At 39.1% G+C, this 23,195-nt stretch overlaps 1 protein-coding gene across 2 annotated transcripts in view; it reads right to left on the bottom strand.

Annotated features, from left to right (window-relative positions):
- The window catches only part of phlpp1 (PH domain and leucine rich repeat protein phosphatase 1), a 158,684-nt gene that overhangs the window by 8,798 nt on the left and 126,691 nt on the right, over nt 1-23,195 (bottom strand). For both annotated transcript variants that reach the window (XM_048520648.2, XM_048520638.2), the window contains exons 8-15: nt 21,264-21,324; nt 20,552-20,647; nt 18,032-18,187; nt 14,292-14,492; nt 11,495-11,657; nt 9,487-9,617; nt 5,458-5,574; nt 4,495-4,689 (exon numbers count right to left, since the gene is read on the bottom strand). In XM_048520648.2, coding sequence (XP_048376605.2) covers nt 4,495-4,689; nt 5,458-5,574; nt 9,487-9,617; nt 11,495-11,657; nt 14,292-14,492; nt 18,032-18,187; nt 20,552-20,647; nt 21,264-21,324 — 1,120 coding nt within the window. The remainder of the gene's footprint in view (nt 1-4,494; nt 4,690-5,457; nt 5,575-9,486; nt 9,618-11,494; nt 11,658-14,291; nt 14,493-18,031; nt 18,188-20,551; nt 20,648-21,263; nt 21,325-23,195) is intronic.

Genomic DNA, 23,195 nt, shown 5'->3' with positions numbered 1-23,195 from the left:
AAGAAGTGAGTGCTGAATGGAGACTAATGTGAAGTGTGAATAGTTGAAAATGAGTCGGTTGAGCTGGGAGCATGCCATATAACAGGATGTGGGGGTGGATTACAAATATGGAGGACTATGTTCATGCTCTGAAATTGGTTTGAGGTTAGAGACTTATAAAGGTACCTAGATGGACAATGAAGTCATGTGCCTCCAACTTGCACTGAGCTTATCTGGAGCACTGCAGACATGCCACTCCATTCCATTCTTCCAGTTTATCTGTCTCTGTCGCATTTGTACTGATGATGCCATATTCTGCAAAGGAGCCTCAGAGCATCCAGCCTTTTTGTCAACCAAGTATTTCCTGCTACCATAGTTGACCAGGGCCCTTAAGTTATTTCCAAGCTACTTCCTGCTCTTCTGCCCTCACCCCTTCCCTTCACTCCCACAACAACGATAGGTCTCCGTTGTCCTCATTCTCCACCCCACCAGTCTTTGCATCTAACAGATAGCAAGCTTCCATTTCCGCCACATCCAGCAGGATATCACCATAAACACATCCCTCTCTCCTCCCTTCACAGTATTGTACAGGAACTGTTCCCTCCAGGACATTCTTGTTCAGTCCTCCTCCACTTCCAACCTACTTCCCCATATCCTCTTCTCGTGCTATTGCAGAAGGTGCAACATTTACCCATTTATCTCCTCCCTCCTCGCTACCCAAAGCTCCAGGCTCATCTTCCAGGTGAAGCAGTGATTTACCTGTACTTCATTCAATTTAGACTACTGTACTTGCTGCTCACAATGTGGTCTCCTCTCCATTGCAGAGACAGAAAGCAGACTAGCTATCTGCAGAACACATTCACTCTGTAAAAAAAAAAAAATCCTGAACATCCAGTTGCCTGCCACTTCAACGCATCAGGTTCTTGGCTCAAGAGGCCTGCTGCAGTGCTCCAGCAAAGCTCAACGCAGTTGGAAGAGCAATGCCTCATCTTCTGCCTATGTACCTTACAGCCTTCAGGACGCAATCTTCAGCTTAACAGTTTAAGAGCATGAACATCCTTCTTCATGTTTGTCACCCACCACCTCATCCCAGGTCCCGTTCTAGATGGGTTACTCCCAGCACAGCCAATGCATTTTCAACTATTCACACTACCCATTAGCACTCATTCAACATTTACTTCTTTCCTGGCTTACCATCAGCAATCCCTTTGTCTGCTTCCCTTTTTCTCTCTCAGAACAGCCTCCATCTACTCAACTTAATCTTTCCCCTCACAACAGCCCCACAAACCCTATATCCTGTATTCAGCATGAATACCACGAGCAGCTTTCAGTTCTGAAGAAGGGTCACCGGACTCAATGTTAACTTTGTTTTTCTCTCAAAGATTCTGCTAGATCCGAATTTGCGTTTTAGTTTCAAATCTCCAGCTTCCACAGTTCTTTGTTATAGCTTAGTGTTGGTAATGACTTTGAAAACAGATTATGGGAAACAGGGAATGAAGAGGGACTTCAGAGCTAAGTGCAGAAGCAAAGGCAGGAGAAAACAAGTCAGCTGAAGAAGATCAGTACGGTGAAGAAATGTTGGAGTGTACAAAGGCAAGAATGGAAGATGAACATAAAGGAATAAGACGAAGAGTAGGCCTCTCATCCCTAAGCTTGGCCCATCATTCAACAAGATCATGACAAGCTTGTCCCACACCTCAAATCATCTTTTGTGCCAACTCAGCATAACTGTCAACTCCCTGATTTTTCAAGAAGATTTTTCTGAATTGCCTCTTGGATTTCTCGGAGGATATCTTAGATTGAAGGCTTCTTGTTAATTTCTTCTCCACAACAGAAAACATTCTTTCTGTATCCATGGTATAAAAACCTTAATTGTAAAGGCCTCTATTAGGTCATTGCATCTTTTACAAGGGAAGAGAGATCTCGTCCATCAATCCTTTCCTGACAAAAAAAATCCACACTTCTGGTATCATGCTTGTACATCTTCCCTGAAGCTTCTCTAAAGCCTTTATATGCTTTTTATGATATGATAACCAAAATTGTATACAGTAAATCTAAATCTATACATTCATAACTCATTATTCAAACCCCTCCCTACCTAGTAAATCTAAATGTGCTCTAACCAAGATCTGATGCAAGTTTAGTACAGAACATGAAACACAGGTGCAGAAGTAGGCAATTCATCATAGCTGATCTGATAATCTTCAACTCCACTTTCCTGTCTTTTCTTTATATCCTTATGATTAAAAATTTCTGTATTTCAACCTGGAGTATACTTACTGACCCAGTCTCAACAACCCTCTATGGAAAAAAAAATTCCACATTCATAACTCATTATTCAAACCCCTCCCTACCTAGTATCAGGCTAGTATTTTTTTGAAGAAGTAATAAAGAAGGCTCATGAAGACAAGGCGGTGGACATGATCTATATGGACATCAGTAAGGTGTTCAACAGATTTCCTCATGGTAGACTGGTTAACAAGGTTAGATCGTATGGAATACAGGAGGATTGACCCATTTGGTTACAGAACTGACTGAAAGACAGGAGACAGAGGGTGGTGCTGGTGGAGGGCTGCTTTTCTGACTGGAGGACTGTAATCAGTGGTATGCCACAAGGAATGGTGCTGTCATGAAAATGTATTGTACATAACTGTATTATCAGCACTGATCCCTGTGGTAAACCAATAAATACAAGTTATGAAAATGTCCTCTTTGTCCCAACTATCTGGCACCCAATCTTAGCCACTCTGCTATCCATGCTAATATACTACCTCCAACACCATGGGTTCTTATTACTTAACTTCATGTGTGGCTCATTACCAAATGCCTTCTGAAAATCTAAGTAATATTACATCCACTGCCTCCTCTTGATCTATCCTCATGACCTCCTCAAAATGTTCTAGTAATTTTTTCAGCCATGTTGAATCTGCTTGATCAGACTAAAAGACAAACATTTTGATATTAAACTAAGTGACTTTTTAAATAAAGGTGTTACACTGGAAAACCGACAATTCTCTGCAACTTTTCCAGAATCTAAGGATTCCTGGAAGATTACTAGCAGTGCACCCACTGAAACTATTCCCTTTTTATCCTAGGATGTATCTCAGCAGGTCCACTTGGACTTATCAGACATAAGCTCTGTTGATTTCCCAAGTATTTGTTCCTCTACTTAAATTTAAAGTCTTTATTTCGTCCTCTCTTTGAACATTTCGTAATTTCTGAATGCTGGTTAATGTTTTCTACTGTGAAAACTGAAGCATAACCCCTATTTAAATTCCATCCTTCCTATAGTGCTTAACTTGCTTTTTATGAACTTGCTATCCTGTGGCATCACCTTTAGCCATTGGCATATTTATATCCAACATACATTCGTTTCAATACCCCATCTGGATTTGCACCTTTCAAGTACAACGTAACTTTCACATTCTTTTTAGCGAAATGTACTACTTCACATTTATCTGTGTTATATGCCATTTGACAACTATTTGCCCAGTTTGCAAGCTTATCAACATCCCCCTATAATTTATCGTCACCAACCTCAATATTGACCACATCCACAAATTTAGAAATTGGGATTTTGATTTTAATGTCTAAATTGTTCAAGAAAATTGTGAGCATCGCTAGTCCCAGTACAGATCATTGTGGAACATCTCTTTATACCTTCTGCTGAATAACTACTCTTTATTCCCGCTCTCTGTTCTCTATTTTGCAGCCAGCTCGCAATCCATTCTGGCATCTCTTCCCTGACTCCATGTTCTGTGACGTTATTCCTTAGTTTATTATGGGGCACCTCAGGCCTTTTGAAAATCCGAATTAAATTATATTGATTGCATCACAATGCCAAAATTCAATAAAGACAGTCAAACAAGATTCTCCCTTTTAAAATTAATGGTGACTATTTAGGATTTTATTTATTTCTCATTTCTAGATATTCTTTTATTTACTCTGATCGCAAGGATTTCATTTCTTTTCCTACTATGTCAAGCTGACTGGTTTGTAATTCCCTGAAGATATTCTATCCTCCTCAAATACAGGAATTGAGGGATGAACATAGGGCTGAATAGAAGATAAAAATAATTAATGACTCCATCTGAACATGAGTCTTGACACTGTCCTATATCCATGTTCTAATCTTAATTATAAATCATTCATTTAAAAACATTACAGAGTGAGGAATAAAGTATGTGAAATTTTCAATCTTTTTTAAAACAGGAAATTCTTCCTCATTTCCAAATGTGATAAATTAAAAATCTGGGTTTTAGATTTGCGTCTTTTAAAACTTAAAATACTACATCAATTAGAGGCACAAGCAAACAGAATATGCATGAAGGCTGCACAACATCACATCCACAAAGTTATCCTCAATTAAGCTGAGCCAAGCCAACTCAACTGAACAAGTGATACTAGACAGTCCACTAAATTTCTTTATTCAAATATGATGGTATTAAATCGCAACATAAAGCTATACAGGCATAACACATCATTATGTAACAGATTCCCAACGATTTTACTAACCTCTGCATGACTAGGAAAGTGTTAGTCATGTATTCCTCATCATTCTTCGATTTCTGCAGTTCCTCTGCCAAAACATCACTCATGGTGCACTGCAGGAGGTAGGGGACTTCTACATTCCTGTCACCATCAAATACACCATAGAGAGCCTCTCTGTTATCACAAAAATTATTCACCGACAAGGCAGCTACACATAGCCTGATGTTTAAATAAAGAAAACAAGTTTACCATTAGTATTCCACCACAATATCTTTTCTTTAAAAAAAATGCTATTTTTCCAGTCGGTTTAGTGAAACGCCCAGGAAATCTCCTAAATCACTCCTAAATTGTGCAATTTTATAAGAATAGCTGCACCATCTCAAAATATTGACTCAGGCCTTCTTAAAAGTTGTAAGGAATGGTTTAACTGTAATGTATAAAATCTAATGTAAAATCTTTACAGAAAACCATATATCACCCTCTATCACTGCACAATAAATTCTCCAATTACTAAAGGCAGCCTGATGCTTTAAAAATGCTAACGACATTCATTTCAACAAAGAGAATTCAGCACTTTTAGAAACTGCCATGGTCACTTAAATTCTATTCTATAATTTGAATTCCTTGAATATTAAAGGTTTCTCTCATTTCTTCTCTAAACTTGGTCGAGACAAAGAAAGAAAAGCCTTTGAATTTGTAAAGATCCATTAAGGCTGTGGCTCTTCTGAAGACACAGGGATCTTATATAGATGTTAACTGTCAGTTCCTTCCTGTATCCTAGCAACTGCACAAACAAATGAAAGAATCTTCCGCAAACAGCAAACCAAATCATAACAGACAGAACCTAGTCTTGATGATTGGCCTTTCCAGTAATTTACAAACTTCTTTTAACTGACTTCCACATGAGAATCTCTCAGAGCAGATGAAAAGCATACTTTAGAGAGTGCAGATTTCCTTTTCCCTGCAATTATCACAACATAAACATACCTGTTTTTCATTCCAGAAGCTTCTACATAACCGTGACTCCACACAGCTGGTGTACCAGAAGCCTCACCAACAGTAAAAGATGTGGAGGGCTGATCTATCTTGAAGCAACGCATATTACTGGAATAAGTGTATGCGGGCAGGATGGTTTGAATAGACAGGAGAAATCTATTAGACAATTTTGTACAGTTCAAGTCTCACCTGCTTCAGAGTTGTGTCATAACTCTGGACAGGTTGGTTAGAAAATATCAACATGTATGAACAAGCATATCTTCATATTATTTGTTTTAATTGCTTGAATGCTTCTTAATTACATTTGAAACATTTTATTATGATTCTGAAAGAGGTTTCTTAATAAACACAATGATGAAAACATAAATTAGAAATTCTATAGAAATTGGGACAAAACAATCAAAACAAACTATTACACTTTATATCAGAGGTGTATTGTTCATAATAATACACCACGGAATAAACAACGTTTCCTAGGGTTTATTCTATCACAGAGGTCAGAACACAATCATCAATATTAGTATTTAATGCAAGAAAGGTAAAAGAATAAGTTATTTTCTGCAAAATTAAGCAGTTCAGTCAGCTAGTCAGCCTTACCGAATTACAAGTTAGCATGCAAGACAAGTGCTCTGCTTTCCAACTGTTTATACTATTTCTATCTTAAATTTTATGCATTTTTATTGACTAAAGATGAATTCCATGTAAATTTCTGAAACTACTTTTTTTTGCATCTGCTATAATATCTTTTGCTGCATTTATACAATACAGGCACTTTCAAGCATGGATTTTTGTCATTAAAATTGACACCTGTGGTCAGAAAATTTCCCAGATTTGCTTCAACAGAAAGTGCCCTGTTTAACCCAGTTTCACCACAGAAGCAGATTGGAGATGGCCATGGGGGTGGGGGAGGGCCTGATGTTTAAAATGTTTGTCTTTGTTCACTTGATCTTGTCTCAGCAGTTTGCTTTTATGTTAGGTCCTCTCGGCCCTCAGCAAGCATTTAATTCCCATGCCAACTCATTGCCCCTGCTTTCTCCAAGTAGCTCCTCCGTGCCAAATAATGCCAATTCATTCAGTGTACACACTCTGCAGAATTACCAAACCGTTTGGTAAGTGACATGTGTGGACTACTAAGAAAACACTTGTTACCCACTCTGGTAGAAGAAAACATTGATAAAGCAGTCTGTACGGAAAACAAAGGCTAAACATATTACCCAAAACTGTCAACCAGGCAAAAATTTCCCTTCTTGCAAGGCGTATGAGCAAAGTAAAACCTTTTATAAGAATCTAAGCTCTCAATTAAGCCTCATCCTTCTTACATTTTTAAGCATTGAAGTGCTATGAGTTAGCACAGTGGGTATGACAGTCATTGGGATGAGGGTGTACGTCATAATATTCAAGGCTATGGGCCTACTGCAGGAAAGTGGCATTAAGGTAAGGAGTAGTATATCTTTGGTGGTACCCAATAGTCTTGATGGACCAAAGAGCCTCTTTTTGTATTGTACGATTCTATGAGGAGGCATGGGTAAGACCTTTTGACGGTAACTTTGCAAAAGTTCCTGAATCCAGTTATTGAGAGAGATAATAGTAACTGCAGATGCTAGAGTATCTGAGATAACAAGGTGTAGAGCTGGATGAACACAGCAGGCCAGGCAGCATCAGAGAAGCAGGAAAGCTGACGTTTCAGGCCTGGACCCTTCATCAGAAAGGTCTAGGCCCGAAATGTCAGCTTTCCTGCTCCTAAGATGCTGCCTGGCCTGCTGTGTTCATCCAGCTCCACACCTTGTTATCTTGAGTCTAGTCGTTGTTGACTCAGACCTGCAGACTTAACACACGTCAAGAAAAACTGGAGGTGCCAGAGACTGGGGGGGTGGCAATCCTGCAATCAGGGCATCTCCACCATTTTAAAATTCTCCCTTACAGCTTCTGTGCACATAAGTCTGGGCTATGATATTTAAAAGGGTACTTTTTTCCAAAATACAATCCAGATAACTGATAATGAAATTAAGTAGAGATAGTAGGAACTGCCAATGCTGGAGAATCTGAGATAACAAGGTGTAGAGCTGGATGAACACAGCAGGACAAACAGCATCAGAGGAGCAGGAAAGTTGACGTTTTGGGTCAAGACCCTTCTTCAGAAATGGGGGAGGGTAAGGGGATTCTGCAATAAATAGGGAGAGAGGGGGAAGCGGATAGAAGATGGATAAAAGGAGAAGATAGGATGAGAGGAGACAGACAGGTCAAACAAGCAGGGTTAGAGCCAGTGAAGGTGAATGTAGGTAGGGAGTTAGGGAGGGGATAGGTCGGACCAAGGAGGACGGACAGGTCAAGGAGATGGGGGGAATGGTTCGGGAGGCAGGGACTAGCTGGGCTGCTTTTGGGATGCAGTCAGGGCAGGGGAGATTTTTAAGCTTGTGAAGTCTACATTGACACCCTTGGGCTGCAGGGTTCCCGAGCAAAATATGAGATGCTGTTCCTGTATCTTTCGGGTGGCGTCATTGTAGCAATGCAGGATGGACATGTCATCTGAGGAGTTTGGCGGCGGCGGCGGGGGGGGCGCTGTTCGACTGGGAGGTGTAGTTGTTTTTTGTGAACTGAGTGCAGGTGTTCCACAAAGCGCTCCCCAAGCCTCTGCTTGGTTTCCCCGATGTAGAGGAGGCCACAACGGAAACAGCGGATACAGCATATCACATTAGCAGATGTGCAGGTGAACACCTGTTTGATGATGTGAAAGGTCATCTTAGGGCCTGGGATGGGGGTGAGGGGGGAGATGTAGGGGCAGGTGTAGCACTTCCTGCGGTTGCAGGGAAAAATGCCAGGGGTGGTGGGCTGGAGGGGAGTGTGGAGCGGACAAGGGAGTCACGGAGAGGGCGGTCCCTCTGGAGAACACATAAGGGTGGGGAAGGGAAGAATGTCTTTGCTACTGGGGTCAGATTGCAGATGGCGGTAAGTGTCAGAGGATGATGCGTTGGATTTGGAGGTTGGTGGAGCGGTATGTGAGGATGAGGGGGATTTTGTTTTGGTTATTATTGCAGGTAGGGGGTATACGGGATGAGTTGTGGGAAATGCGGGAGATACGGTTGAGGGCATTTTCAATCACTGATGGGGAAGTTGCGGTCCTTGGAGAAAAAAAGGCCATCTGGGATGTTCAGGAGTGGAAGGCCTCATGTTGGGAGCAGATGCAGCAGAGGTGAAGAATTTGGGAATAGGGGATGGCCTTTTTACAGGAAGGTGGGTGAGAGGAGGAGGAGTATTCTAGGTCGTTGTGGAAGTCGGTAGGCTTAAAATTGATATCGGTTTCCAGGTGGATGCAAGCGATGGAGACAGAGGTCCAGGAAGGACAGAAAAGTATCAGAGATGGTACAGGTGAAAATGAAATGAAATGAAATTTAAGTTCTGTTTTTTAAATCTATGAAATTAATTGAATCATCTTCAGTGCATCCAGTATTTGCAAATATAGAAATATATCCTTTTCTCCTTATTCATTCACAGGCTGAGGGTGTCGCTGGCTCAGCAGTATTTATTGCCCATCCTGAATGGTCCAGAAGATAGTTAAGAGTCAATCACATTGCTGTGGGGCTGGAGTCATATCTAGGCCAGACCAGGTAAGGATGGCAGTTTCCTTCTCTAAAGGACATTAGTGAACCAAATAGATTTTTCCTGACAATCAGCAATGGATTCATGGTCATCATTAGAATCTTAATTCCAGTTATTCATTGAATTCAAATTTCACCATCTGCCATGGCAGGATTGGAACCTGGGTCCCCAGAACGTAATCTGGGTCTCCAGATTAATAGCCCAGTGATAATACCACTAGGCCATCACCCCCCGCCCCGCCCCCCATTGAGCTGTGTCCTGGAAAAATGCATTCTTTTCTCATGCTTGAGTGAGATTAAGTGATTTAAACCCTCAGTAAAATCTAAAGTTCAAAGACTGTGTTCACCACAGGCCACAGAAAACTGCACAGGATAACAAGATTAATTGCTGACACAATATTAAATGGATATAATGATTGCTTACTTCAGCAGCTCCAAAGTTTTGTGATCCAGGACCAGCCTGGGGTTTCCAGTCAGGTCTAGTTCTTGCAGTTTCGGTGGCAGATTTTCAGGCAACGTGATCTCGGTCAACTCATTACAGCTCAGGTCAACACACTACAGAAAGAAGTACACAAGCAATAGATTTGGCTGGATTCCAGTTCATCAACCTCCTGTTTCCCATTCTGTGTTATGCAAGATTCTGTTAACTGTGGCCTCGGGCAAAAAGCCAGGAGAGTTATGAAATGTACTCTTGCACAAACTGATGGCACCTAAGCTTTCTTTCCCTCTTTTGCCTCTGATTGTACGGATGAGTTAACAAATTTAATTCTGGTTCAACAGACTCCCAGAAAGCATTTATCACTCAAAAAAAAAAAATGTACAGCATATTTCTGTTAAAGTTCTCAACTGTACATACCAATTCCTTGAGTGGAAGTAATTGATTTTGACCTAGTTCCTGGGTATCATCTTATTTGTATACACTCATATAGGAAATATCTACTACTGTCAAAGCATCAAAATCCTGATCCCAAGAATTAAAAGAATGGAAATTATAAATATTACTCCATTTGTGAAATTAGGCAAAAAGGTTTGTCAAGTTACAATAAAGAAATAAATCACTGAAAATTTTCTTTAAGAAAACCCCCATAGAGAAATGCATCATTAACTTCAGCCTTGATTTAATTCACCCAAGCAATGAATTGGTTTTGTCTAAGCAAGATATCTAATTTAAATGGAATATGAACTTATTAATGGTCATCCTGGCAGCTACTAATGAATAATGTTCTCCTAAAATATGGCTTACTTTATTTGATCCAGGCAAATTACTGTTTCTAATTCTGTGAACTGACCTACTTCAGCATAAAGTAAAGCTACTATTCCAGATGCTGCGATTACAGAGACCGAAACAGTGAAGGCTTCTTTTAAAATAAGAATAACCAATTCCACTCACATTTGTTACATTTCAGATTGCAGCACATTCAAAATACTCATTTAATCAAACTTTTTATTTCAATCTCACAATCATTGAGGTAATGGAGGTTAAGGAGTAATTTTAGACCATTCCACATGACATTAGTCAGTTCATTATGTTCAGAACTCAATATAATCCAGGCTTAATACTTCAAATCTGCATTGACAGCTTGAACTGAACTGCCCAAATTATATTCTCAATATAAATGTTGTTACTTTCAATACACTTGTGGCTAAGAATTGTTCATTTTTCTTTTGTTTCCCTAAACTGAAACAACAGAAGAAACTGGTGAACTGAGAGCCAGAGCTTGAATGTGGTTGTGGTTTCCAGGAAAGAAGAGAAATTTAGGTTCAGGAAATCTGTTACAGTAATGGATTCTAATACACAGTCAGTTACCTCTTAATTGGAATTGTGAAAGGAAACAGAACATTTATATTTAGGGATAATAGAGTAAACTACCAGTGAAAGCCATAATAAACAGGAACAATATGCCATTGGTAGCATTGGGAAGGATTGAAGGATATCACAGGGAGGAAGGTAAGGTTAGTTTGAGTCAACAAAAATAGTATAGGCTTAACATTTCTTATCTTTTATCTTCCAGCCATGTCATACTAGCACAAATCAGAGTCAACATCACATAATGCGTACTAAAAATGGAATATATTGTATATATAGTGATTTTGAATGATAGCTTTTCAGATACCAGTTATTAAATTAGCAAAATAAGAAGAACTATGGATGCTGGAAATCAGAAATAAAAATAGAAATTACTGAAAAAGCACACAGCTGGAATCATCTGTGCACAGAAAACAGAGTTAATGCTTTGGGTCCTGTGACCCTTCCTCAGAACTCAAGAAGGATCTGAAGGAGGATCACTGGAGCCAGAATGTTGACTCTGCTTTCTCTCCACAGATGCTGCCAGATCTGCAAAGATTTTCCAGCAATTTCTGTATTAAATGAGCATTTTTATTGTCACTTTTTTTAAGCTTCATAGATATTAAGAATTGGATGTTTTTCTCGCCTTAATCTCAGAGAGTTGCATCACTTCAGGGAAGACTTCAATACAGTTAGAATGTGCAATGACAGTGTGCATCTGCTTGCAATTCGTAATGGTAGTCGGAATGGTTTTCAGTTTGTTCCCACTTAGATCAATTTCTTCCAGTTCTTCGAGTTTTGCCATTTTACTGTGAAGAGGTAATATATATTAACGTAAAATTCATCTCTCATCAACGGAAAAGTAAGACATATACCATAAGACACAGGAGTGGAAGTAAGGCCATTCGGCCCATTAAGACCACTCCGCATGTTATTTACAAGTAGCAATGAACTCCTGGATCTCAAAGAGATGCAATATCAGAAACACTGCTTCTACATCAGTGATCAAACAGCAAAGGTTTATGACCTGGGAGAATAAAACTTTCTTGGGAAAGCTACATGGAGCAAAACAATTACAAGAGCTTTTAATCTCCAAGGGCAAAGAAGTGGTTAGATTCGTATTCCCTTACAACCTACTCCATAGCCATGTCTAGACAACTTGCCGTGTTCTCACAAGTAACTTCGGTGAGAAAGTCTGTGGCATGTAGCTGATGGTAAAAATACATTTTCATTGGCAATGTGGGTTAAAGAAATTTAACATGTAGACAGAAAGAATTATAGTTATGTAACACTTTTCAAGATCACCAGTCATAGTGCATTTTAAACAAAAAAAAGGAAGTCTAGTTATTTTCATAATGCAGGCAACATTGCAACGAATTTATGCACAGCAAACTCCCACAAACAGCAGTGTGGTGATGGCTAGCCATTGAATCTTTTTGAGAATCAATTGGAGGGTATACATCGGCCTCTGGTTTTTCGCTTACAATCTGGAATGGGATTTGAACCTGGAAGTTTATTACTCAGAAGTGTGAAAATTACCAACTGAGCCTCTATTAAACATGAGCTTGTCTCTAAAACACTAATCTGATTTGTGTGTATATTGAGGTATTTGTTTATTCATCTGGTAAATGTGAACGAACATACGCATAGTAAATTATATTTTCAGCGACAGAACACTTACCATCCAGCCATTCATTATTTGTAGAATTAGATTTATTATTAGATTTTATTGCCAAATGTACTCAAGTGCAGGGACACAGGAGTACAGTGAAAAATGGGCAAAGTCGCCATTCCTGGCACCATCTTAAGTACCATCCTAGATAAAAATAATCTTAGGGACAAAGTAGAGGAGATAAAGAAATAAGTTATAAGTCCGACATTACCATTCTTCTTTAGCCATGGGCCTACAGACGCTCCAGGGTGGGCACAGAATCTCTGTGTGATTTGTTTCCAAAAGAATCACAGAAATATTACAGCATCGAAGAAGCCTATCGTGTGTATGCTGGTTCTCTGCAAGAGCAACTTAGCCAGTTCAACTGTCTGGTTCTTGCCCCATAGCCTTGCAATTATTTGTTTTCAAATAATTGTTCAATTTGCTTTTGAAAGCCATGATTGATCCTGCCTCCACCTCCCTCTCGTTCCACGTCCTAAGCAAATTCACTGCACAATGTTTGACATCATACACAAATTTTCAAATACTGAAGCAGCCCACGCCCATATACAACAGGAGCTGGACAACATTCAGGCATGGGCTGATTTGTGACAATTAACATTTGTGCCACACAAATGCCATGCAATTACCATCACTGACAAGAAAGAATCTAATCATATTACCTTGACATTTAATGATAATACTATTATAGAATCCCCACCATCAACATCTTGGGTCACAAACAATATAAACAACAATAAACAAAATGAATACAAATACTGCAGCTACAAGAGGGTGGAAATTCTGTGGAGTGTAACTCAATACTTGACTCCCCACTTGCCTGAAGGTACACAACTCTAATAAAACTCAAGAAACTCCATACCATCCAGACAAAGCAGGCCACTTGTTTGGTACTCCATTCACCACCAAGGCACTGTGCCATCACAGCGTTAACCTTCTGAAGATGAACTGCAGTAACTCACCAAGGCTCTTCTTTTAACATCTTTCAAATCTATGACTTCTATGGCCTAAAAGGGCAACACCAACACATGCAAGGATCCCTCCACCGTGGGGTGGAATTATACAGCTATTTCTTCAATCACTGGATAAAAATCCAGGAACTTCCTCCCAACCAAAACTATGGGGTTTTCCCAAGGCCCATGGACTGTAGTCGTTCAAGGATGTGCTCACCACTACAATCTCAAGAGCAATTAGGGAAGGACAAGAAATGCTGGCCTAGCCAGCAACGCTCACATTACATGAACTAAAATTACATTAACAAAAATAAGAAAAAATCCCCTCACATGACCTGTGTTATTCATTGATGGTTTTATTACAAACTGATGTCCTCCGGTTCTCAAGCTCGTCAATGGGAACATATTCTCCCCATCTACTCTTCAAGATCTGCATGATTTTTAGTATATCAATTGCATCTCCACTAAACCTTTTCTGCTCTAAGAAGCAGAGCTCAACTTCTCCAAGTTACTCCTGTAGCAAAGGCCCCTCTTCTCTGGCCCATCTTGGAAATTATTTCTCATCCTAACTGCTTTCTATCCTTCCTAAACTTTGCTATATCATCACATTACCCCCTTATTTGCTTAACTCCGTTACTACATTTGCAAGAATCATTGTGTTCTATAAATAGCCACGTGTAACAACATTTTAACAGAACTTTACACATGACCATCAAACAACTTAGTTTTCACTAACACAATTCTCGAATGATAGAATTACACAGAGGGGTTTTCAGTAATTGTATTGTTTGATGTGGGGAATGACTAGACAACCTCACCTGGCTGGAAAACTCTGGAGTCGGTTGTAAGCAAGATGTAGGATCTTAAGACAAGAGTGACCAGTAAGCAAGGGTACACATTTATCTGTGAGATAATTATTGGTTAGGTAGAGCTCCTGTAATACACTGTTGCTTTCTTCAGACACACAGGAGGGCGGAAGTATCTCGAGTTTATTCGCTGAAGCATTCAGACATCGTAAACTGAGAGAGAAAAAAAAACTTCCAGTTACTTGTCAAATGTTAATGCATTAACTTTGTAAAGTTACATATTTCAATGAAACATTGAGACATTTCCAAAATGCTGCTGCAGGTCACTGACTCCTGCAAATGTCAGCATATAAATCAACCAGTGACACCCAAATACAGGGCTGACTTATGCACACAAGATGGACAAGGCAAGCAGCATTGTTGTATTCAATTGCCATCTTTGTTATTTGCCCCAAGGGGTTTGCTCTATTTCAGCTTGACTTAAACTCCTGCACATCTTTGCAACATAAGCAGTTTCACTGCTTAATCACTTGCTCCCAGTAAGATGCAAGAGAGTAATCCCCACATTTATGGCTGAAAAACTGAGGGTGACCACAAATGTGCTTTTATAGTATGCTGCAGGTGAAAGAATTGAATTATTCAGAGTATGTGCAAAAGCATTACTTTTGGGGCTGCAAGTATGATGGTGTCTTATATCCCAACTTGACATATATCACAACTGACAGCATGCAAATATCACACTGTAACCTGATTATCCTAACTGCAACATTAGCTCAACAGCAACAATGACATCCTTTTTACAAATCAAAGATAATGAACATCATTGTTCTCATGGTTTTTAAAAGTAGTTCTTAAATACAAATTTCTATACAGTTGAAACAAGAGTGAACAATATTGGACTTTTGTCATGTATGTGGTCATATGAGAATCTTCAGGTTTGGGGCAGAAGTCAGGAGCATGATGAAATACTCTCCATTTGTCTGGATGAGTGCAGCTTCAACAACATTGAAGCAGCTTAACACCATTCCAGAAAAAAGCAGCCTGTTTGACTAATATCCTTTTAACATTCACACTCTTCACCACTGCTGCAGAGTGGCATAAGTCGGCATCATCCACAAGATGCACTGCAGCGACTCAACAAGGTCTCTTTAACAACACCTTCAAAACTTCTACCACCTAGAACAAGGGCTTCCTTAACATGTTCCCAGAATGATCCCATTTTAAGTTCTGAAAATTGTTGTAAACCTCTCATTGAGATTTGTAAGAGCAGAACCTGGGATAGCAAGTGAGGCTGGGGTTAAACAACCGGTAAAAGTGGAGAGAGGCTTGGGTGTAGACCACAGGTGTGAAATGGGGGCCTATAACTCTGGGTGAGGTAGCTGTGAGGGCCAGTGCCTGTCACAAAGGAGTTAAAACTTAGAGTTCAAGATTCCAACATTTCAGAATGCAATGCCACTTGGGTTCCTGACCGATCAATATGAATCTCTGATCTAGAAAGACAAGGGCGGCAAATACACAGGTGCGTCTATTTCTGCGAGTTCCCTTCCATGCCACTCACCATCCTGATTTAGAATTATATTCCCATTCCACTACTGTCATTGATTAAAATTCAGGAACTCCTTCTTTTGCTGCACCCACATCATGTGGGCTGCAAGTGGCTCATGAAAGCAGCTCACATTACCTTCAAGAACAATTATGGATCAGCAACAAATTTGGCCTAGGCAGCAACACCCACATCCCATGAATGAATAGAAACTGCATGAAAAATTGACACTTAACAACATTTGTTAAAGAATTAACTGCAAATATTCTCTTTTGGTGCTGAATACAGCTACAAATCATGCAGGATGGCAATAGTAACAGCAGTTCATTCTCTGAGCCACTAAGAGATAGCTAAAGAAGTACAGTGCACAATAGTAGCATAGTTCAGCAATGTATTTTGACTTCCAAGACTTTTGTAAAGGGTCTTTAAGATTTTACAACCTGTCCTCATAATTTAGTCTCTTATATCTTAGCATATCCTGGTAAATCTGTGCTCTACATCTTCCAAGGTCAATCTATCGTTTGATGTGAAGTGGCAAAAATTGAATGCAGTACTCCAGATACATAGTTTGATTAACACATTGTGACAACAAACAGCTGAAGCATCCAATTCTAATCCCCTTGAGCTGAAGGGCAACATTTTTGTAATGCTTTTCGTAATTATGCTATAAGTAATTTCTGCACATAGAAAATGAAATCCCTTTGCTCCTTCACATTCATCGTCTTGCACCATGAAAATATTATCATTTGGCAAGTGGATGGCTTCACACTACCCCTTGTTGAATCTGATCGCCTTCAGCTTTTCCACTTGCTTCGTCTATGTAGGTTCCTGCATTCAATATCCAGCAGAGTGCTTATGAAGTATAATCATTGTTGTAACTTATGCAGAGTTTACAGACCATTGGGCCTTGCACAATGGAGGAGGAGGTTACTCTGTTGTTAATGTAGGGGGTTAGGGTTGTCATTGTCAAAATCATCAGCTTCAGGTGTACTGCAGGTGATGTTGCAGGGTTAGGTCAAAAAAAAGTTAATCCAGAAGTGGATGGTTGTAGTTCATTGTCTTCTGATTATTTCTTGGACTATTTCTCTATGAAAAAGACATTCAGTATTTGCTGCTTTGCCCTTTTTCTTCTTTCATGAACAAGTAGGGTGCCAAACAAGATCTTCTTATTTCACAGACTGCCATCCTGCTGTGTACTGTATTGTATTTGTTGTCCTCTCAGAGCTGCAACTTATTCTCAATTTCCCTCAGGATAGAAGACAAAATCATAGTGAAAAGCTCTTGTGGTGCTGCATCCTGAACTTCATGATGTGGAGGTGCTGGGTGTTGGACCAGGGTGGACAAGGTCAGAAATCACACAATACCAGTTTATTGTCCTCATTCAGCTATTAGTGAAAGAGGTAGTATCAGACACAGAATTTATTTGTAAAAGATCAATGGGTCACAGATCGCTTTTTCATTTGATAGTCTATCCACACACTTAGAAGCTGCTCCATCTCAAGTTCCTTTAACCATGACTTCACAAATTTGTCAGCAGTCAGACTTGTTCCAGCAATGTAGCTTGCTTTAATCTTCTCTGCATTGACTCTAATGATGTGTAAGGTAGACCCCTTTATTCTTGTTAAGTGAACGATATCACATATTCTCTCATTACGCTCAAAACGCTTTATGACATCCAGCTTCTGTTCCAGTGCTAACATGGCAGAATTTGCAAATTAAAAGAAGAGTACTGTATCTCTCACAGAAAGCACAATGATCGTGTGATGCTGGCACAGAGACTCTTTCAGCATTAATATTGTGCATGTTCAGAACAAAGCCTGCAAAATGATAATGTAATCTCGATGTGCACCGATGGAATTGCATTATAGCCAACACAGGCCTGCATCTTAGAAATGGTGTTCCCATATTAGTCAGTCAAGTTATAGCCAATTTGTGTTGCCAGAACATGCATTATAGCAGGACCCCCTGTACAGTAACTTGTCAGCTCCAAACTGAAGCTTACATCTCAAGTCTTCAGTGGGACTTAGCCCCCCGACTTTCTATTTCAAAGAGCATAGTTACCATGGCATGATCATCACTCAACATATTTTAGGATTAACTTTGATAGGTTTCTAATTACTGTTTAATTGCTGCCAAACAGACTAGTCAGTAAATAATCATCAGATATATACGGTACAAAAATAATTTGTGATAGTCCAGGATTTATTACCAGTCAGCTTTTAGGAAAAGATTCATGGGCAACTCAATTAGGTGGTTGTGCTGGATGTCAAGAACCTCTGCTTGTGTGCGTTCAAATCGTTCAGGAAGTCTCTGCAGCTGATTGTGACCTGCCAGCAGTTTGCGTAAATTACTATTGCAGAACAACCTAACGAGAAAATGCATAATTAAGTTCAATATTTCTTATTAGTAAAATTCTTAGCTCTGCCAAAAGCAGTCAAAGAAACACAACAAGACTGCAGGTACAGAAAACCCAACCTCTGCAAAAGGGAAATAATATGAACATGGATCCTTTGTTGTTTTTCCTTGATCTATTAAAACTCCAATAAAACAATAACTTAATTAGTGCAATTTTGTTAATTGAGGCTGAAATGGTAGCAGTCATCGTAAAATAACAACATTTTTACAGCAAAGCATAAATAAACAGTTTGCTGGATTTTCTGCATCCGTACCCTGTCTTAACAATGTCTTATTGGTTAGTATTAAGAGCCTTCAAATCTTTCAGACTTCTCAAAGCAAACGTAATTGTCATCTTCTGAGGATCTTTGACTAGTGGGCATCGTTTTTTAATACTATCACCAATTTCAACTGATCGTGCAACCAGTTGGATTGTCCTCATTATTGACAGGGATCTGGACAGAGGCCAGAAAAGGCATGCCCATTGTCGACAGCACTTTGCAATATTCTGTTTGGTCCCTGGGATCATTGATTGTTTCAGGGAAAAACACTTTTCATTGCAATAGGAATCCAGAGAAACAAACTGAAAATTTCATCTATTACTGGATACTTGTTAATGAATACTGATGGATCTCTTCAACCTTAAGACTGTCACAATCTCCTTAGCTCTATTCTCTCAGTTCCACTCATATGTCACAACAAAGATGGAACATCCTATCCAGTGACTTTGACGTGCCCACAGACACTTCCACTATACTCCAAGGCACAATCCTTGGTGTTCAGCTCTTTCAGCTTAAATGTGCATAGAATAGAGATCTTACTTTACCCCTCTGCACGCAAAGGCTATTACTATACTCGCTGCAAATGGGTGTCTGCGTAATTCCTTCCGATTGAATATCCCTGAAACATCAGCAACATTTTTTGTTTCAGCCAACACTCCATATTCCTGTGCATTTAACTTGGTTAACTTATTTTGTATCTGTCTCCTAGCAAGAAGTGGGATCCAAAACCACCTATTTTCCAGTTTCACAGCCAACACAGTTACACCTACTTTTGGTTCGCATTATCAGCTTCTTTCCCCCGAGCATTGTCTCCCCAACAGTAGTTCTCTCTCTGGGCTTCATCTCCGCCCATGTGGTCACTACCCCCACCGCTGCAATACCCTGTCTTCAGCATAAATACCACCTTTTACAACCTATCTGTTATGAAGAAAGGGTCACTGGATTCAAAACTCTGCTTTTTCTTCAGAGATTCTACCAGATGAGCTAAGTTTCTCCAGTAATTTCTATTTTTGGTTCTCCCTCGATCCCTTTTGTCATGACAGCTATATCTACCATCTCCTTGGAAACACAACATTTTGGGCTCAAACATTTTCTGTTGTTATGAATTCCAAAGTCTCACCTCTCTTTGGGTGAAGAAATTTCTCATCTCAGTCCTAAAAGATTTACTCCTTATTCTTACACTATAAGCCATGGCTCGAGACCAAAGGTCTTTGACTGGAAACATTAATTCTGTTTCTCTCCTCAAATGCTGCTTTGTCCAGAATTTTATGATTTATTCCACCTTCAGAATATAGCTTGTTCTCCTCCAATGCCTCCTTCCATTAGTCCTGATCTCCTAATCCACACTTTCATCTCCAATGATAATGAACGTTAATCAAAAATGCCTTTTATATTCTTTGGAAATTCGAAGTGTTCTGCTATGTCAAATGGATTACTTCTAAAATGTAGCTAATTCATCATAACATGAAGAATTTGACCAAAACATAAATGCCATCCAAATTTTTAAAATACTGTTAGTCAATAGCCACACACTACACAGATAGTAGCACATTTCAGTTCTCAAATGAGCATGCACAGCATATTTTGTTTCACTATTTGACTGACTTACATATTTGATCAAAAATATAGTTAAATTGGCTTCTGAAGAATTTTTTCTGATATATTACCAGTTTACAGAAATTTCAAATTAAAAATAATATCTATTGTCTAGCTAGTTACAAGCTCTTAGCAATACAATATGTAATAGGTTCCAAGCTGCTCTTGTTGAATTTTCCTTTGTGCTGGCTTGGTAAGAACCAATGCTTACTTTGCAGGCAACAAAACAGAAATTGCTGGTAACAAAACAGAAATTGCTGGCAAAGCTCAGCAGGTCTGGCAGCATCTTTGAAGGGAAAAACAGAGTTAATGTTTCCGGTCCAGTGACCGTTCCTCAGAACCGGAGCCAAAATATTAACTGTTTTCTCCTTCACAGATGCTGCCAGGCCTGCTAAGCTTTTCCAGCAATTTGTGTTTCCTGATTTAAGCACCTGCATTTCTTTCGTTCTTTTACTTACTTTGCAGGCAGTTCACAAATTTGATTATGGCTGATGTCCAAGATCTCCAGCTTTTTACCTTCACACACCCATTCAGGTAAACTGTCCAGTCTGTTTCTGCATAAGCAAAACAATACAAAAATGGTACATGAAAAATTATTAAAAACTAACATTTATACATTCAAAACGGTCTGATTTGTTAATGTTGTGCTAATATGAAGTAGTGGTACAGGTTCCTCCAAACATGAAAGCTCCACTCAACAAAATTATCAGTCTAAAATTGGTCTTGAACAGGTCTTGCCTTTGGGAGAAATCCAAGCACTGCTATCTGTATGGCCCTTTTCAACGAGTTGTATATTGATTCTGTTTACCAATGTAAAGCTATTCACCAAGAAAAAATCATCAGAATTGATTGTACTAGAGTTTACATGCATTATGTCAACTAGCCATTAAAGTTGAGTTAATGCATGGATTTGTGCTTAGATGATCACTTTTGGAACTTCTGATGGAACTGCAAAAGTAGTAGTATCAAATTGTAATGTCACACTACTATTTTGATACAAGGTTTACTTTGTAGCTACAGTGGATCTGTATAAAGTAGAACAAGAGCTGCATGAAATACAATTCTCCTCTTTCCATTTTAATATCCAAAAAAAAAGACAAAATATCCTTTGTGATATGCTTGACTGAAGAGAAATACTTCCTGGAGGATAACCCACTTCAAATTACCTACCTTGACAGATCCATAAGAGTGAGATTGTTAGGTACTGGATAGGCATCAATGTATACAAGCTCTGAAATGAAGAAAACTTCACTTAGTTTCTTAATTTGCTTGACAGGAAGATTACTGTATGAGTTTTAATTTTTATAATATTCTTCTCTTCTGATCTGTCTGAACTACATCCCTCCCCATCCTCTCCTCAGGCTCCTGCACATACCAAATTGGACTTGGTCTTCAAGTCCCGTTACTGTCACTGTGTTGATGAATCTGATTTTTCCACAAAGGGAGATTTATTTTCGGCTCAACCCTTACCTCAATATTTACTGAAGTTTTGTTTTCCCCTTCCATCTTATATATTGGTCAGTGTTACAAAGTTTCCTTAAGAAGCTTTTGAATAATTATTTTGAACTGCCATTATCTTCACCAGAATAACAAGTTATCTTGTATTTTCTTTAGATAGAATAATGATCAGCTGAGATTTAATACACAAATCTATTGGAGATTAGGGTGGGGTTGGTGAAATTGTAGATTTAAGCACGGCATTTTTCTACAAAGTTGGTGCAAAACACTAGATGATGCATGCTAAACTTTATATTGTTCAATTATACTGTGTAACCATACTAACGCTTATCCAATTATGACACCTCTTCACATCACCAATCCACTTCCTGTTTGTATAGTTTCATGTTGTTTCACATCACATCAAGATAGTTCTTTATGACCAATGGGATAAAATTAAAAAGGTTGTTCCTTGCTGAGCTGAGCCTTAAAAGATGAATGGATTGGGGAAATTGGATTTGGAGACCAATGCCCAGTGTTCTTTGAACTAAAAAAAGCAGAAAACTGGGAAGATGGTAAATCAGGCAAAATAAACATTTTATAAAACTTATTGCAAGGTTTCTAAATCCCAGCATGGATCATGCAGCCTGAAATTTATTGCAAAATGATATTTTTGTGCAAATTAAAACGCTCACACCATCTTGCTCATGGTTCTTTGACAAGCAGAAATTCTCTTTTACAAATATCAAACAGAAGTGATTCTCAGAGTCAACTGTGTGGACCATCCCATCCAGGTGATTTGTGGCTTGATCTAAAATGCAAGTCATTGATGACACCATAGCCAAGGGAACATGCCAGAATCCTCACTTCTAGCATATATGTGTGATGTACACAACCAAAGTAACTCTTGCATCTGTGGCATAAGTACAACAATAACAATGCCATTTTATTAACAAAATTTGTGCTACAATTACAATATACAACTGCAAAATTAGGGCTGAAAGCAAAGAACAGAAATCACTTGAATGTGAAGCCTGCCAAAAGAGTGAAGCTTTCCAGCTTCAATTGGTTGACACCTCAATGATGTCTCATCACGACAGTGCCATTCCTCCCAATAACTCTGATAAGTCAATTTGTGATGGCAAGCACAAGTGAATGCAGCACAACTGGTCAGTGATTGTGGGGGTTTTCGATCCACTTAAATGGATCCACAGACAAAAAGGTTTCAGAACCACTTATTGCTCTCTGCAGGAATAATTTTCTGTTATCTATTTTACTATTATTTACTTACTGGTTCACTTTACCCTTCTCACAGACCCTTGGACAGAAATTATAAATAGAAATCAGCTGTAAGCTGCATTCTTTTCCCTATCACAGGCCTCAGTCACAGAAGTCAATGAAAACATTTATCCTGACAGAGATCCCTGACCGTGTCACGGAGAGGGAATTGCGTCCTGTATCTTTCTATTCTTATAGATCATATGGGGTATTCATTGAATCAAAAGGGTAACCCTCTTAATGAATCAACAGCCCAAGATCTGGGTTTCAAGATTTAAGTAGGGCCTCAAGATTTGAAGTGTATGACTCAAAACAAACGTATTCATGAGGGCCTTTAATTCATGTAGAAAGCCAACAATATCACTGCATCAACATAATCAATGTGTT

This window comes from Stegostoma tigrinum, chromosome 2 (genome assembly GCF_030684315.1).
Source record: "Stegostoma tigrinum isolate sSteTig4 chromosome 2, sSteTig4.hap1, whole genome shotgun sequence".
NCBI lineage: Eukaryota > Metazoa > Chordata > Chondrichthyes > Orectolobiformes > Stegostomatidae > Stegostoma > Stegostoma tigrinum.
Note: the sequence above shows the minus strand (reverse complement) of the source record. Positions and strands in the feature narration are given on the sequence as shown.